Genomic DNA, 18,365 nt, shown 5'->3' with positions numbered 1-18,365 from the left:
TGTGACTCGAAGCTGGTATTGGGCCTTAAAGGCTGGAGGGCTTTTAATTTAAAGGGCCAGATACAGGAAGTTGTGATACTCCCTCACTGTCAGTGTTTTTTTTTTTAACATGGCATATCCCTTGGCTGTACATGTTGCCATGTTGGCAAAGACGTCTAAAAAACGGGATCACTTTGATAAGAACAAGGATAACCCCCAAAAAGGTCACATGCAAACTTTTCAAAAAACAATCACTCATTCACAACATGACCTACCACCTTTACATGTAAGTAACGTTAGTCTATCCAACTGGCCATGATCCATCAGTCTCCTTGCTGATTTTTTCTGACACATTCAGAATTCAGAAATAATTTGTACCTGACGGTGTCACTGACAGGTGGTGGTCTTATAGAGCGCGGCTGTGCACACTTGAAAAATTATGTTTATTAATTATGTTGAATTATGTTACTCAGTCGCTGAGGCTATACTGGGGGGCGGGGTCGATTAGCCAACTTATCGCTCAAAATGACGACCACTGGTTGACAAAGAAAATCCAATAAATTGAAGGCTCTTTAGCTATATATACATTTCTGAAAGCACCATCTGCAGTGTAGACTGGGCTCTGTAGATTTCTAGGTTTTAAATTACTGGGGTGGAGGAAGTAAATGATGCAAAAACATTTCTAGTAGTTAGACATTGTGCAAAATACACACATAAGCACACACGAGTAAAAAGGCAGCAGAGAGGAAGTGAGGCTGAGAATTTTTCTCTTGTCAGAGGATTTAGCAGCCATTGTCTGCTGCCAGAGACAGTGCTTTTAATCAAGGATGCAGTGTTGAATCCGGTGGCCTTATGATGTGCTTTTTACTTCTGCTGTATTGGGCTTTGGGGTATGTCATCATGTACCATCACAGCGCACAGATCTGCCATACACTTATTTTTACATTGTGCCTGTGGTCAATGGACTTATTTTGGTTGTAACTTCAGCGAGAATGGCGCTAAACAAGGTGGTCAGTTTCATGTGGTGGTTGCAGTAAATTTAATACAAAGCAAACAGCTGGTCTTGTCTCTCATGGGCCCAGGGATGCAAAGCAATGTATAAGCACCTTTTTATTTGAAGAGCAAATACATATAACCTTGTGAAAATAAATGCATAGTGAATATTCAAGTTAATGTTTATAGTGGGAATGTTCTTTTCTGTGCATGCAGCTTTGATTGTACATTGTGTTAAGTGTGACAGCTAAACCAAATACATCAATGTCAACACAATTTTGGTCAGCAGTAGTGAAATACAAAACAAGACATGTGGATTACCTGCCAATATAAAGCAGTTAAACACTGCATTTGATTAATTTGAATGTTAGTTGATTTAACTTTACACTATATTTGTTAGAGAAGGTACCCGTTGGTAAAAAAAAAAAAAGAAGAACGGATGATAAAATGGTACACATTCAAAGCTCTAAACAGTAATTCGTATACCCTCTTATGACGTACAAAACTACTACTGAAAAGTGACAGCATTGCAATGGGATGTATATTCCAAAGCCCAATTCTAATTTGCCAGTAAAAACAATCTACATGATATATGTTCACCAATTGACCAATTTTCTTTTTTTTCATGAATATTGTGATCTGTAAATGCAAAGCTCAAAAGACAATGTAGCAGTGGCCGGAGTACGGAAGTCCCCCCTTTGTTTATGAAGATTTCATACAGGTAGTTTCATCACAAACTAATTGGCCATGTCCACCAAAGCATTTTTATCCTGAGGGCAGCATATTTTTCTAATGCTCTGCAATGGGAGCGCCACGTAATTACACTATGCTACAAATGCCAGCAGCGTGATGAGGCATTGAGCGTCTATTCTGCTGCTTATAATAACCAGATGCAACCATGGCATCTCACCTAAAAAAACATTGTTGCATCTCAGAAGGGTTCTTGAGTGCTCCCAGCTGGGCGTTTCCAAAAGACATGCATGTTAGGTAACACGAATGATCCTTTTTTTGCCCTTGACCAAGGCACTGGCCTAAGGACTGCCGCTGAGTACCCCATGGGGATTAATAAAGTACAACTTAAACAACCCTCTTAGGTCATTATAAAGAAGTGTTTTGGGGATTCCCTCTGTGAACATAAAGGACAACCCTCTTGTACTAAATTCTAGGTGTGCCAGATAATTTTGCACTACACTGAGACAAACATAAAGATAGTTGTGTTCTACATTTGTAACAGACCCAAGCTCTAAAAGCTTGACATCTACTGTTTTAGGGCACAGTTTTTGTGTTGTGCTGTTACTGTGTAGATATGACAAATTGATCTGTGAGACAATTACATTAGATGCTACCTCAACTGAATGCGGCCCACAGGCAACAATTAGCAGGACCTCTTTTGGTTCACACTAACTATAGCATATTATTCACACTTGCTCGAAGATTTGTGAATGATTTCACCTTTATAATGGGTATACATGTTTTATCTAATATTGGAATGGTGTAAAGAATGAGGCCTGTATATTATTTGTGTTGGCAAAAAAAATAGGAAGTAACTTAACACACTGAAGTAACCCGCGAGCATATGCACACAGACAAATGAATATGCACCCAGCCACATGGACAAAAACACTCTCACAATCTTGAGTGCCAGATTACAGTGTTTAACTACTAAACTGATCAGTGTGATTCTATCAAATGCTATAAAAGTTGCAACAAACCAACTGAATTTCACTTAAATAGAGTCTGCCAATGTGACCCTGGCTGCTTCCTATGATGCATGTGGCAAAGCAAAGCATGGCATTAAAGGATAAAGCTGCATGATTTGATCTTTTTCTAACACCAGCAATTGTAACAAGAGCCTGATATAGCATACTTTATGCCTCGCCACCAAACTCCACTGTCACACAAAACCCATTGAAAACACATGAAAGAGCCCTACTGTTACATCAGGTGACATATTCCTCCAACACAACAAGTTAATGTTACTCTGAAACAACTAAGACGACATTTTCAATTTTTTATGTGTGGCTCCTTGTCAGGCAGACACCGTACAAGGGGCACACTGTTCTGGGTTTACACTGCTTTGCTAGTTTGATTAGCTGGAAGGAATAACACCTCACTGGTACAAAAGTAGTACCCTACACCTCAGGCTTTAGAAGAAAAATGTCTGAAGATGTTTACCAAATGTGTGTATAAAGCGAGGAGGCGAGCATTCAGTAGTTTCTCATATTTGTAGAGGAACGTCATTTATAAACATTCTATACACTTTCAATGCAAGAGTTGATAAAAGTCAAGGTGATGTGAGAATTAGCTTTTGACCGTCCTACACATATATTTTTGACATGCTGAGACTCTAATGGTAAAGCAGTAAATTAAAATGATGTTATAATGGTACTTTCTATGAAATGCATTTTTACAGACCTCTTATGATAATAATAATCAACAGAAATATTCCAGTCTAACTGGTTATCTTTTGCTTTATGCTTAATGCTAGTAATTCTAGATGACTAGAATACATTTCAAAAATTACCTTTTCAATAGACCTTTTTACTGCAAACACTTTTAACTAGCATTACTTCTAACAGTTATGATGGTGTCTTGTGTCCCAGTAAGCTCTCAAGTCATGCTAGCTTATCAGGAATTCAATTAAATTTAATTAAATTTTATATATAGTGCCAAATCATAACAAAAGTTATCTCAGGACACTTTACAGAGTAGGTATAGACCACACTCTTGTCGATTCAATAAGCCCTTTTGTATTCATGTGTGATGATGTTAGTCCTTACAGTAGCTTTTTCAGTGTAGTAAGACCATTTTTTAAAAACTTGACCTGACTGTATAAAATGAGCTGTTGTGACCTCTAGGATAATCACAGCCTCATGAAACTTTACAAATACATAGTAGAGACCTGGAGCATCCAGATTATGTATAGCTTTCTATTGTTTGTTTGTTTTTTTGTATATTGACAATAAGGGAGTAAGGCATTTTTATATGGTGTTCCTCAAGGTCATGGTAAATATGCTGCTTGCAAAAGTATCCAAGCCCTTTCACTTGGGCAAAGTCACAACTCTCTTTTGGGGCTGAGCCCCACTTAGGGTCTGATTTTAGAATCACCCCTGACCAGGACCCTGAAACTGAGGCACCTAAATGGAATTCAGCATTATATTTGGAAACATATATTCCATGCTTTTGCAATATTCTCATTAACATGAGAAATCAACCATAATCTCTAATAATCAATATATTTATATCTATATTTCAATTTTTAAAATGTATTAATCCGTCAAAATGCCACTTGCTGAATCAAACCTTTAAAAATAACCTTGCTTGACAACCTTGGAAAGCAACAACTGAGTTCTAGTATATAATTGCTGCATGTGCATTGCAAAGAAAAACATATTTTATAACAACTCATTTAAATTCAAGGATGCATCAACACAGGGCCTTTCTTGCATTACAAGGTTCATCTGTCCTTAGTGCTATGACTCTCTAATCAAGTTTTGTTCAGAGTTCTAGATGAGGGCTCTTACGTTAAATTGCAGTTGGAAAACTAGGGATAAAAGCACAAGTCAAATTTACAAGTGTTTCAGCCTTTTGCATCAGATACTTCTCTGGTCGCTATATTTTGCTCTGCTTCATCCTAACATGAGATAACCTGGTGATGTGGAGTCTTGTTTGGCTCTGGATGAGGCAATAGGCCAGGGTAGTCAGAACTATCAAAATTGGGGGCATGCTGCGCCATAGAGCTGGGTTCTGAAAATGGACTTGGTGGCTCTCAGTGGGATTTCTGCGTCATCTGACAGCAGAACAAACTTCCTTTGGCAGACAGAGCCAAGTCATAGGCACTGTTTGATGTAGTCTCTGAAGCCAACAACATTAGAGCCATAACACAAATAAATAAAGGAATACACTTAAAAAAGATGTGAAAACATGTAATTCAATTAAATACTGTTTATGGAAAACACCCACACGTCTAGAAGTTACCAGCCGTTGTGGCGGGTGAAGAATTCTGATCTTGTTTCTAAATAAAAGCATGTCTAACAGTGAGTGGGACTGCTGTGTGCACTGGCATGGAAAAATCATTGCCCATGCCCACTGTCTGTCTGTCTGTCTGTCTGTCTGTCTATCTCATCAGGGAACACCTCACCTTGGACATAGCTGGAAGCGATTTAGACCCAAATTAAGTCTCATTTACACACACACGCGCACGCGCACGCACACGCACGCGCACGCACGCGCACGCACGCACGCACACACACACACACACATGCATGCACACACACACAAATGCACTTCCACTGTAAAGTCTTGATGATTACTAGTTCTCTTACTATTTATATTTGTAAGCAGGTTAAATGAATGTCTATGTCAATTACTATTATTTTAACCAGGGCTCTCCAGCTGATCCATGAAAGGGCTGGTGTGGCATTTCCATTCCAATCAAGCAAGAACATGCATGATACAGCCACACTGGCCCTTTTGTGGTTGGAGATCCCTGATATAAACCATTGTTAACAAATGTAACAAATCATAATGTAGGGACAAATGGCTTATACAGGAAACTAATTTCCAATGGCATATGTTGTATTTGTCTGAACTCAGAAAGAGTGGAACTGGTGACCTCAAGATCTCATCTCTCCTTTTTGTTAATATTTTGATGGAAACAGTGTTTCAGAAAAAAAAATGTTGCTGGTTCAATTTCCTGGTCAAGTGGGAGAAATAACAATCAAATATTATGTGTTTATTGAGCTTAAAAAAAATTGATAGACAAGCTATGTAGAGAATAACACAATTAAGGCATGTAGATCTTTAATATTTTGTATGGAAGTCAGCGACTTTTATGATATAAGTATTTAATAAGTCCTGTCAATAGAATAGATGTGTAATAATACTATTTTGAAAAAAAAAAAAAAAAAAAAAAAATATATATATATATATATATATACACGGGTTGGGTGGGTTGCCGAAATCGCTGCAGACCGCTGACTCATTGACCCCCGGTTGAGAGTCGCTCTGGGAGTCCTATCCCTCCCCACAGGGAGAGAGCGCAGTGAGCATGAAACCGGGAGGCTGTGATGTCCGTTAGCAGTCCACCTGCAGATGCATTGTCAGATACTAATTGTGGTGCAAGCAAAGCTGTCATCTATACATCTACAGATCTTTCTTTTCAACCTTTTTTCCCATTAACCAAACGTGTATGACATTTTTCTTTCTAGAGTTAAATGCTCAGGAATAAAATGACATGCATATGTTAATCAAAATTTCACCCCACTCATTTATCTATATATAACATAGACTGTATTCAAAGATAGATGGCATGTCTTCACTTTCTCCACTTTACAAAAGTAAAGCAAAAATTTCATGAATACAGCCGCCTTGTAATTTTGGAACGAGTCTGTGAAACAGTGGGAGAGTGGTGAAACCGCAGTATCGAAGTCCTGCCCATACAACCACCTGATCAATCACAGCTGTCAAGCTGATCCTGTTTTTATAGCATCAAATAATTAATTAAAAATTAGCAGAAAAAAATTAAACATGAACAAACATTAGCGCGATAAGAACTACCTAAATTGACTGAAACCATCTTTGGGAAACATTTACTTGATGTGTTCTTTGACTTTTTTAGTGCCCATGGTGGGATTTATGACCTTTGCTGCAGCCGACCATGTTTTGACTTCACTTTCTGCAGTCCTTATCTGTTGATTAGAACGACATGTTTGCTCACAATTTTTCTATATTTGCTGTTTTCTACCACCATCACTTTCTTCACACTGTGATATTTTTTTTTCATATCCAAATACAGACTCAACATCATTAGGAACACCTGCTAGTCAATGCAATGAGCCAGGTCATTTAAATAGCAAATAATACAGCTGTAGCCCAGGCTCACTCTTTAACCTATATCTACAATGTGGTTGATTGTCAGCATCAGATATGGAAGTTACCACATCTAGAAGCAGTTGTATGGGCAAAACACTAAGTCATTGAGAAGAAGGACAATTCATAAAAGCTTAGTATATTTGTGGTATGGCAAGGAGCATTTCTGAAAGCACAAACAATTCATCAAACCTTGAAGTAAGATGCTTTTGGTAACTTGGATACTTGGTAACCGAAACTGGGTGATACAAAAGAGCCTGGCCTACACCAACAATCAAAGAACACTGGTCTCATAGTAACTGACCCCCCTTATTCTTGAAGAAAAAAATATGATCTACTAAGATCATGCTGCTTCCAATATTCGCACCCAGTTTATTGGTACCAAATGTGTTTCCTACGAATGATGATACACAATCTCTTTACTTTACCTAGTTTGGCCTTGGGAGACAGATTCATAATTATTTTTTTCTTTTTATATATCTATATACACAGTATATACAGGCAGATCCTTAGGTTTACATGGCCGTGGTCAAATATCAGAGCTTTGCCAAGCTTGCCATCAGACTTGCTCAATCCTATATCCGTACATTAACCCAAACTTTTACCCACCTCTAAAGCCTCAAACATGGGTAAATCATGAGGATATGCTAAACTGATTTTTCCGTTTGAGCAGTTGACAGTGCCTACTGAAGCAAGCTTTCGATCACATAAAACATGCTTCAAGGAGGTGTAACCCATAGTGGCAGCCATGTTACCTCTGTCACATGCTTCAGTGAACGTTATTATGGTATGTTTTCCTGTTTGGTTAACCACCGTGGCAGTTTATATGACCTCCTTTTAAATCACATTAAGATGGAGATCTTTTATATATATTGTGTAGGGAATCCAGGATGTATACCAACATAAACCTTTACCGGGTTACTGTCTTCACATTTTTTATTTAGTTGATATACGTCTGAGATAGGACTATGATAGTAATAATTAGAAATGGCCAAGGCTATCTCCATTTATCTTTGAGTACATTTCCTCTGTTCCTCAGTTCATCCTCAGTTGCTGATTATATAATGGGATTATGTCATCCAAAGTGCAAAAGAAGAAGCAATAAAACTTAGATGAATGAGCTCAATGTTAACTCTCTGTCCACTTGTGACACTTTCATCTGCTGGAGGTCGTACTCAATTGCAGATGCAGTGTCTACACCAGTCTCCACTACAATCCTTTTCCAGCTGCCCATCAACATTATCTCTGCAGCAGGCCAATTAGTCATCATCTGCCTTGTTTTGTTGGGCTCACACAGCCAGGCGTTCTCTGATTCAATAAATGATTGAAATAATGGGCCTGTAATCATAGATAATGATAATTTTGATTCTTATTTGATCCCTCAAATCAATTCAGTCGGCTGATAATGCACCACAACCTCTAGCCATTTTAGCATAAACATATCAGAGACTAACATGTACTATGATTACATAACTAGCCACATACATATAACCGTGCATTAAAGTTTTGAAATCCATTTAAATTTTGAATGTTTCATTGCAAACACAACAAAATAATATTACAAAACTAGCCTGTCCAGATCAACATTGTCACAAACTGAGCCTTTGACCAATGACTGTCTTCTTAAAGTGAGTAAGTTGTAGACATCATGTTGAGGGTGCTGCACAAAGTTTACTATAACAGGTATCACCTTGGTCAGATGGTAAGCCAGTGAGGGGATCATGTTCTTGCCATTGCGTTACCCACGAGCAATGGTGATATTTTTTTCTTCAAATATTCTTAACTTTATTAAATTAAAATGTTCTTGTTTCTTGAAAATGATGCAACTCTTAAAAACATCAAACAAAAGTTTGAGGTGAAAATTCAAAATCCATATTAGGTGCGGACTGCTGCCCAGCAATCACATTTTTTTATGTGATGATTAAAAAAAAAAAGAGCTTGGTGTGTTTGTTGACATGTTGCTTTATTGTTTGATATAAAAGTTGAAACAAAACCTGAAAGTGGATGATTTATAGAAGAAAATGAAGGTTACTCAAAGGTTTTTTCATTAAAAAAAATGTTATCAGCCATAAATCTGAAATATGGCTGTATCTGTTTATATGAATGTGTTCATGTGAGTGTGCCTGTAGTCATGTGTGTTTCACTCACACAAACAGTACACAAACACACACTTTTACTCGCACTTGTGCTGACATTAACTTCAAAGCAAAGAGCTAGAGCTCTTAAAGTCTTAAAACGGATGGTCTGGACACACTCATCTCCTGTTCGCTGTGTCAAGTCATTATAGTGCACAAAGTCATTAGCTGATGGTGTAGTCATCCATTACAGCTACGAGAGAGTATAGCAAAAGCGAAACAGACATGATTCAAACTTTAAGATGACCAGATCATGTGAAGGGTCATTTTTCTTTCTTTTACTTTGGTGCTCAATATATCTTTGTTGCTGTCATACTGTACCTTCACCAAGTAGCTCAATGATCATGGAGGACTAAAAAATGGACCAGATTTGGAGACAGTACAGTGTCCTGAAAAATCTCCTTCTTGAATTTAAAATGTTCATGTCCATCCAATGAAGCTTGCATAATTGTTAGAGATTTGACTTACTTAAATGAAAATCAAAAATTAGTATATCAACCAAGGAAAAGCGGGGCTTAAAACATCGGGAAAAAATATGATTTGGTTTCAATAAATGTAACATCAATGCAATAGCTCTTGGTTCTTTTACTGTAACAAAAATCCTAGGATTTTGATTGTGAGTATTATAAAGTCCCTAGTGGCGGATGCAGTACTTACGGTTAAGCTGTCAAGTGCCAGACAGGGTCAGAATAAAGAACAGGGCACATTTACTTTCTATATAAACTTACTAAACTGTTAAAGAGTAAAGTTGACAAACAAATAAAACTGTTGAGGAAAGAAAATGATAATGATGATGACTATTGAGTAATGATGGGTTGAATACTGAGGACTATTTGTTTGTTAAATAAGCAAAATACCTTTGGACCCCATTATATCTGAGATTATTTAATTTACAATGCATTATCTCCACTCATGGATACAATTCTGATGTGGTGCATACAAAAGCATTAGGCAATAAATCGGCATCTGTGAACCTGTTAGGCGCGGAAGTAGCTCAGTCCATAGGTGACTTGGCTGGGAACCGTAGGGTCGCTGGTTCAAGTCTCCGTGTGGACCATGTATGGAGCGTGGACTGGTGGCTGGAGAGGTGCCAGTTCATCTCCTGGGCGCTTCCGAGGTGCTGTTGAGCAAGGCACTGAACCCCCAACTGCTCGGGGCGCTGGTCACTGGCAGCCCCCTCGCTCTGACATCTCTCCTCAATTGCATGTATAGGCCCTGTTTGTGCATGTGTGTATTTCGGGTCTGTGTGTGTAGCATGTATAATAATAAGAGTGAAAAAAAAAATCCAATTTCCCCGTGTGGGATTAATAAAGTAATTCTTCTTCTTCTTCTTCTTCTTCATTACCTGCTTATGTAACCCAGTAAGATATCTGCACATGTATTCAGTGATTAGAATGCACTGAACAACATAAGACTACACCAAATCGTAGCCTCAGATCCATTAATTTTTTTAATAAAGGTCAGTGAGATAAACAGCTTAAAATATTGGTAGTGTAATATATAACGAAAGAGTGGTGACTAGATAAGATATGGTTGTAAAGCACGGGTAGACTGGAAACAAAAAGCAGCCCGGGTATTTGCTCTTGCAGCCCCATTTGACACAACAAATTCAAAGAAAGCAAAAAAAGCAAAGGTGAATTGACACAACAATCACTTGGCACCTAATTTGACTTAATATTCTGCTTTTTTCAGAGTTATAAAAACTATTGTAAACAGTCAACAGCATTTAAACACAGAACTAAATCAAATCAAGCAGACTCTATGCTCAAACTATTTTCTGTGTTGATTGGAAGTTATACCCTCACAATTTGCAAATGTGTTGAGGTGATGGACTTCTGAAACTCTTTAATATCAGGCTGCTCCAATAAGTCTGTTAAGAGTCTCCAAAATGCTGCAGCTCAAGTACTAACTAAAACAAATTGAAGAGAACATATGTCTCCTATATTAGCCTCTTTGCACTGGCTACCTGTTAAATCTAGAATATAATTTAAAATCCTTCTCCTTACGTATAAAGCTCTTATTGCTCAGACTCTGTCGTATATTAAAGAGCTCATAGTACTGTAGATCGCTGCGCTCTGAGAATGCAGGGCTACTTGTCGTTCCTAGAGTCTCCAAAAGTAGAATGGGAGGCAGAGCCTTCAGCTACCAAACTGCCCTCATATGGAACGGACTCCCAAGTGTTGTTCGGGAGGCAGACACTGTCGCCATATTTAAGAGTCAACTTAAAACGTTCCTCTTGGATAAAGCTTACAGCTAGGGCTAACAAACCCTTAGCTATGTTGTTTTATTTAAGCTTATTTTGTCATGCTTAATGATGCTGATATAGGCCTAGTCTGCCTGGAGATAATCCTGTTGCTGATACTCTGAGCTTTTATCCTGTCTGTATCATTTATGTCTCATCAATGCATGTAACCAATTCAACTCCATGTTTGGCACCATAATTTCTATCATTGCCATGTCCTGTCACTCTAGCTGTGCCTGTTTCTTGCTGTTCTTCTGTATTAACTGCCATAACTTGTAAGTCATATTCACATTGCTTTAAGCTATCACTATAGTCACTGAAACGGAAAGGGTCACTTAAGGGTCACTTAAACAAGAAAGGGTTAAATCCCAGGCAACTGGACTGGGCTGAAGATACTCAGCGACATTCCATCCGCCCAATGGGCTTCTTCAGTTCTTACTGACCAGCAGGGTGTCCCATGTGTTTTTATGAAACCCCCTGGATGAGAGGCAGTGTCTTTAACCAAGACCAGTAAACCTTGATTAAACCTTTTCTTGAATAACCATGACCTGGATGATATATTCACCTTCATTTTAAATTTTTATACTATTTTTTGTTTATTATATATTCTGTGAAAAGAAAAAAACAATGACCTCAGAGGTGGAAACAATCAGATGGTTAGAAACTTGGTTGATATGAGGAATGTAACACCCTGTCACAGCTCATTGTCTTTGAAAATTAATGTGAGAACAATGACAAGGCTAGGAGTGTTTCCAGAGAAATGCAAAACAAGGCAAGCATGGATCTATTATAACAAATATTCCTAGAAGAATATTTGTTATAGATTAATGCTAATATTTTTTGGCAAGAAATTACATCTGTATTCAGAATGGATAGCCTTACAATAATTGACAATGACATAGAATGCCTGGCAACAGGAGAGTTTGATAAAATTAAGAATGTCATTCTCTAGTCAAGACTAACATTATTCTAGCCTTTAGAGTTGGAAAGGTTAAACAATGAATATCAATAGACAGAGAGATGTATTCATTGCACAAAGTCATATGTGTAACATACAATGACGAGTACATTTAAAATTATATTAGCACTTAAATAATTGACATTCAAGATGAATTCACAACTATATCCACACTCATGTTGTGTGGGTATAGCTGTGATTTTGAGGGAGAACATGATGGCAGTTATACGTTTTCTTCTTTTTTTTCCTATATGTGGACAAATCGGATTGTTAATATGCTTTCAAATTGTTCTCTGTTTTATGGGTGTATCTAATAGTGGACACCTGTTTTTTTTATTGGATGGAGACATTGCAACACTGAAACAGAAAACTGCTTTTTCACAGCAACGTCAAAGGAGGCAGACATTATATGGCCCAATTCATTACAGTCAGTTAAGGGGGGGGGTGTAGTGGGAGAGAGAGAGATAGAGAGAGAGAGAGAGAGATAGAGAGAGAGAGAGAGAGAGAGAGAGAGATAGAGAGAGAGAGAGAGAGAGAGAGAGAGAGAGAGAGAGAGAGAGAGAGAGAGAGAGAGAGAGAGAGAAGGGGGGTTTCATTAAAGCTCCTGGTTTAAGCCCAGCCCATTCTGAATATGTAAATGTCCGAGGCACAGGGAAAAACACAGCAAGAGAAAAGCGAGGAGGGATGAGGGAAGAGAGAGGCAGAGGGAGGGGAGCTGCATGGAAAAGTGAGTGAGCGATCAAGGGAAAGAGAGCAAGAGAGTGAGAGAAAGAGAGCGAGCACTCTGAATTGTGAGTGGCTTACGACACTCAGTGAACAGAAGGTGCTTCTGCATGCGCTGTCTGTGTACTGCTCTGCTGCAAGGGATTGCGCGCTCCTTTGCTTCCCACATTTACCGCCCCTGCCTACCTACCAGCACCAGCCTTCAGCAGCCTCTTCCAGCTGGCTGAGAAAATACCCAGAGAGCAAGGGAGTGAACAAAAACTGCAAGCCACAGGGGATGCAAGCAGCTTCTTAACCGAGATGAGCCACTGAGATGACGAGGAATACTGTTACACAAGACAACAGTGAACAGGGTTCACCTCTTTAAATCCTGTTTTTTTTCCTCTGCCTGCGTCCGTCACTGAAAGCATGATTACCCGCTTAAATGGATTTAAACCTTACAAGTCAGTGATTGCTTCAAGAGATGGACGATAATATGTGTTGCCAGATCTGCTGAAACTTAAACAGAAAGGGGAAGAGAAAAGAGCAAGACAGATATTTTTAAAAAAAATTCCCCTTTTTTTCTTTCTCTGGTTGTCTCTTCTTCCCTCTGATCATTGCAGCAGAGGACTGCGGAGGAGCAAAAGAGACAGAGCTCATGCATGCAGACAGGGGAACCTGCACTTCCTACCATCTAGCTGAAAGCTACTTGGATTCCTTCTCTTTCTGGTTCTTTCACTTGAGGAGAACTAAGACATTGTAAGCCTGCCAAGGATCTGGTGTCCACTGAAAAGAGAGAAGGCAGGGAAGGGGGGGGGGATTTGTACCACAGTGGGGTCTTTTTTAGATTCGCACATAATTAGTGTTGGGGCACAAAGCGAGACGCTGAAAGGGGGTGAGTAGGAATCTTTTCAAATAAGATTGATTTTATTTTTTCATCCCCTCTACTCTCCACCCACTGCTTGATATCTAACATAAGCAAATAGTCTTGCCCTCTATCCTTTTGCATTTTTGATGATTCCCTTGACAAAGTAAAATAAATATACTATCAACATCTACAGCTAGAATACAAAAACGGAAGGAAACACATTATTAAATATGATGTGATGAATATGATGTGATAGGGGAAAAAACAACATCCAGAGTGATTCAATGGACATTTTCTCAGAGACATCCCTGGATATTTATGCTAATGGATTTCCTTCTAATTGGACTGTACTTAAAGTGGCCACTGAAGAAGCCCCCTGGGTTGATACTGTGTTTTTTGGGAATTTTTCTAAGAACGGTTCCCTTGGCAGAGGGGGTTTGTCCAAGGCTGTGCCGCTGCGACAGCAAGCTGCTGTACTGCGAGGGGCTCAACCTCACAGACATTCCCCGCAATCTGAGCAGCGCCATGGGCCTGTCCATGAGAGAGAACAACTTAACCGAGCTGCGTGAAGGCCAAATGGTTGGCATGTCACAGCTCACCTGGCTCTATCTAGATCACAACAACATCGACATTGTAGAGGAGGGTGCATTTGACCGGCTGAGGCGGGTCAAGGAGTTGGATCTCAGCAGCAACCGTATTGAGACTCTGCCAAATGGTACCTTTAGGCCCCTCCCAAACCTGCGTATCTTGGACCTCTCATACAACAGGCTGCAGGCACTAGAGCCTGACCTGTTCCACGGCCTTAGAAAGCTCACCAATTTGCATTTGCGCTACAATGCTCTCAAATTTGTGCCAGTGCGGATTTTTCAAGACTGCCGGAGCATGCAGTTTCTGGACTTGGGATACAACCAACTGCAGAGCCTGGCAAGAAACTCCTTCGCTGGCCTCTTCAAGTTGACTGAGTTGCATCTTGAGCACAATGAGCTGGTTAAAGTCAACCTAGCCCACTTTCCTCGCCTCATCTCTTTACGTACACTGTACATGCACAACAATCGTGCCACAGTTGTTGTCAATACACTGGACTGGACATGGCATTTTTTAGAGAAGATTGACCTGTCCGCCAATGAAATTGAGTACATGGAGCCGCATGTTTTTGAGAGCTCACCTAACCTCAAGGTGCTGATGCTTGACTCCAATCGGTTGAACTCTGTGGACCAGCGCATCCTGAATTCGTGGACATCTCTAGACAGCATTACCCTGGCAGGGAATGACTGGGAGTGCAGTCGCAACGTGTGTGCCTTGGCCTTTTGGCTGAGTGCCTTCCGAGGCCAGCGTGATAATTCCCTGCTGTGTTCAAGCCCTGACACCGCACAAGGCGAGGATGTGTTGGATGCTGTCTATGCTTTTCAGCTATGTGAGGATCCCTCAATGGAGGTAACTACAGCAGGCCTGTATGCCTCTACAAGGGATATGGCCCAAGGTGGTTCTGTTTACCTGGGCCCATTTACTGCCAACTCTTATGAGGGTGAGGGTAGTGAGGTGGTCACTAGTTCTTTCACGGTCACAGTGGGCCATGATGATCTGGAGAGCACCATGCAGATCCACAAGGTGGTGACTGGCACCATGGCACTCATATTTTCCTTTCTCATCATTGTGCTCATGCTGTATGTGGCATGGAAGTGCTTTCCAGCTGGAATAAGGCAACTGAGGCAGTGCTTCAGCAGTCAGCGCCGTAAGCAGAAGCAAAAGCAAAGCATGCAGCAGATGGCTGCAATTTCAACACCGGAGTACTATGTTGACTATAAACCCAACCACATTGAGGGAGCTCTGGTGATCATCAATGAATATGGCTCTTGCACTTGCCAACAACAACCTTCTAGGGAATGTGAGGTGTGACCCTGCTTTGTGAGTACATCTTCACCTGTGATTATCTGGATATACAGTTATTCTTTTTTCGGATACACTGGGGTGGGGAATACTGCGGGACAGAAGGAATAAAAGGATCTTTTTGGACACTTTTTAAACAGCGTCTCACTGTGATGTGGAAGGAGTGTGCTTTACGCAGCTGACTATTTTGCGGTGGATTTACTGCTACTGCTATCTACTGCTGAGGCCACAGTGCATAATGGGAATCTGACTCTTGGACCTGTTGATGTTCTACAAAAACACAGTGTGGAATTTATTGAGGGCACTGAGGATTTTCTCTCATGGGTGAAAATTTGAGCTTTAATGTGTCTTTCTACTTCAGGACATTTAATTATTGTTTAAAAATAACTGGGGACACACAAAAGAAGAAAAAAAACAAAAAAAAACACACCATTTGTATTATGGTAAAAAACAATATTTGACAAGCATTTAAAATATTAAAAAAATGTTTAAGTTGGATGACAAATGTAAAAATAAAAGTCTGTAAAATGTTAAAAGAAGAAGTGCAAGTGTGAACAAAAAATGATACAAGATAATCTATTTCTTTTGTAAACTACAAAAAAAAATGTTTAAATAAATGAATTGCTATTCACAGTAAACTCATTTTTACGTGAGAAGCCTGTTGGAAAGGATCAATGGAAAAAGTCTTTATGTTCATGGACTAGAGAGCCACGTCTCTGCAGTGTTTCAAACCCAAAAAAAAGAAGTACAAAAAAAAGGGGCAGAGGGATATCTGCATCTCATCTCCAATGTAAAATCCATGGTCTGAATTTATATCTCTTCTCTGTTTTAACTATCACATTTGTTGTTTTATCATTCACTGTGTTGGCTCGCTATCAGTGTGGTTTCTTTCGCCCTTCCCATTGCCTTTTTGAGAATAGATTAAAATGATCTATTACAATTCAATCAGCTAGCATAATTCCATATTATTACATCACTATTTGTGCACCATCCAAGTAAAGAAAGCAGAGTGTCAAAGATCTAAAGCTATGCCTCTCATTGCCTCTCACTCTTTGGCTCGATGCCTCCTTTCACTGAATCAAGCACACTAAAGGCAACGGTCATCAAAACCATGCATAACTAAATCAAAATACAATTTCCAATTGTATCAGAATCATTGAAGAAATGCAGCAGCAGCTTAAAGGAGGTTTTGCACATAAAATATTCTTCACTGTGTTTTCATGTGATGTAAAATGTTTGTTGAATACAAGGTCATTTTGAGGTGTATATATATCCTTCTTCCTCTGGTCTTCATTGTGTAAATTAGTGCACTGACAGATGTTGTGTTTCCTGGGTCCTTTGTCATGAACATTATATCATGTGAAAAGGGGGGTTGGAGTGGGGAGGGGTGAGGAGGGGAAGTCAAGTGAAAGGGGGATTGAGGATCACAAAGACTTCAGAAAGAAGGAACAGACTGCTCTCTAGTGTGCATATTCTCATACTGTGGCTGCATTTATCCTATTGAGCACCATACTCTGCAAACCTCCACAGCGCAATATACTGAATTTGCAGCAGCTTTTCTGAAAAGAAATTCAATGCATCAATTTGCATCATTATTGTGTTATTTCGCGATAAATTAAGATAATGTTTATAACTTGTAAGTAAGCAGGAATAAAAATGTTTTAAGAACTCAGTGACAATCATTACACAATAAGTTCCAATAAGAGTAAAATATTATCTTAAAACTTATCAACAGCATTGTAAAAAGGAGTTGATGTTCTGGTGTTCTTTGAAAAATATGCAACACAGGGTCCAAAAACAGGTAAGAATCGGTACTTATAGGATGAGAGATGGTTTGGTGAGTTTTGAATTGGGATTTTTGTGGGTACAGAGCCTTTGATTATGCCCTGCCCTGCCTGAGAAAAATAACATTTGGCAATAATGGGTCTGAAAAAAATGGGGGATTCACTTCATTAGACCAAAGTTCATGATGGTGTGGTTCTGAAATGTAAGATTTTCAGCTGAAAATGACAGTGATTGGTAAACCTTCCTAAATTAGCAGTTTGTAGAAATATTGCAGGGATTAGATAAAATTGCAAGCTTTCAAAAGTAATAGATTTAATTTAGATTTTTCTTGAAATCACAAGATCCTCAATTTCTGGAGGGACTGACAAAGTGAACCACAGAATATGCATATCAGATAACATTATTTTTCTCCCACAGCTCATAGGACTATCTCAGGTACAAGCCCACCACATGCTTATTAATATGAAGGATATGCTGGAAATTCAGTGTTTTGACTTTGAGTGCACTGCATCAAAACTATTTTCTTATTCCATTCTTCAAAAAATACAAGCGTGGACAAACATACATTACATTTTATATACTATAAAAATATGGGATGGATGTTATTTCAAACAAAAAACTAAGAAAGAGTCCTTCAAAATTATATCAAAACCTTTCAAAAAGGAATGCATCAATCAGCTGTATATTTGTATATGGTTTTGCTGTTCACAATTCAGTTCAAGGAGTCTGTCTTCACACATATCAATGCCATACCTAAGCCATCTGTGACAGTCAAGGGATCCTGTTTCAGTAATTAACATCCAATCAATGTCTGAGGAAGTGGCCCATGTAGGATAAAAAATAAAGGTGCAATGTGAGCAATTACTCACAATGTACTTTAATGATTTTTGGCTATTAACATGTGAATTATTCCTGGGGAACAACTACATGAATAGTGTACATGCA

At 39.1% G+C, this 18,365-nt stretch overlaps 2 protein-coding genes across 2 annotated transcripts in view; one reads left to right on the top strand and one right to left on the bottom strand.

Moving 5' to 3' along the window:
* Positions 1-18,365, bottom strand: part of ctnna2 (catenin (cadherin-associated protein), alpha 2) — a 361,900-nt gene that overhangs the window by 115,706 nt on the left and 227,829 nt on the right. The window lies entirely within an intron of this gene.
* Positions 14,067-15,644, top strand: lrrtm1 (leucine rich repeat transmembrane neuronal 1; the record flags this gene model as incomplete). Its single annotated transcript, XM_083924227.1, has 1 exon — positions 14,067-15,644. The coding sequence occupies one exon, from the start codon at positions 14,067-14,069 to the stop codon at positions 15,642-15,644; it is 1,578 nt and encodes a 525-aa protein (XP_083780353.1).

The sequence above is a fragment of the Echiichthys vipera genome (assembly GCF_963691815.1).
Source record: "Echiichthys vipera genome assembly, chromosome: 2".
Taxonomy (NCBI): Eukaryota; Metazoa; Chordata; class Actinopteri; order Perciformes; family Trachinidae; genus Echiichthys; species Echiichthys vipera.
This window is presented reverse-complemented; position numbering and strand designations above follow the sequence as displayed.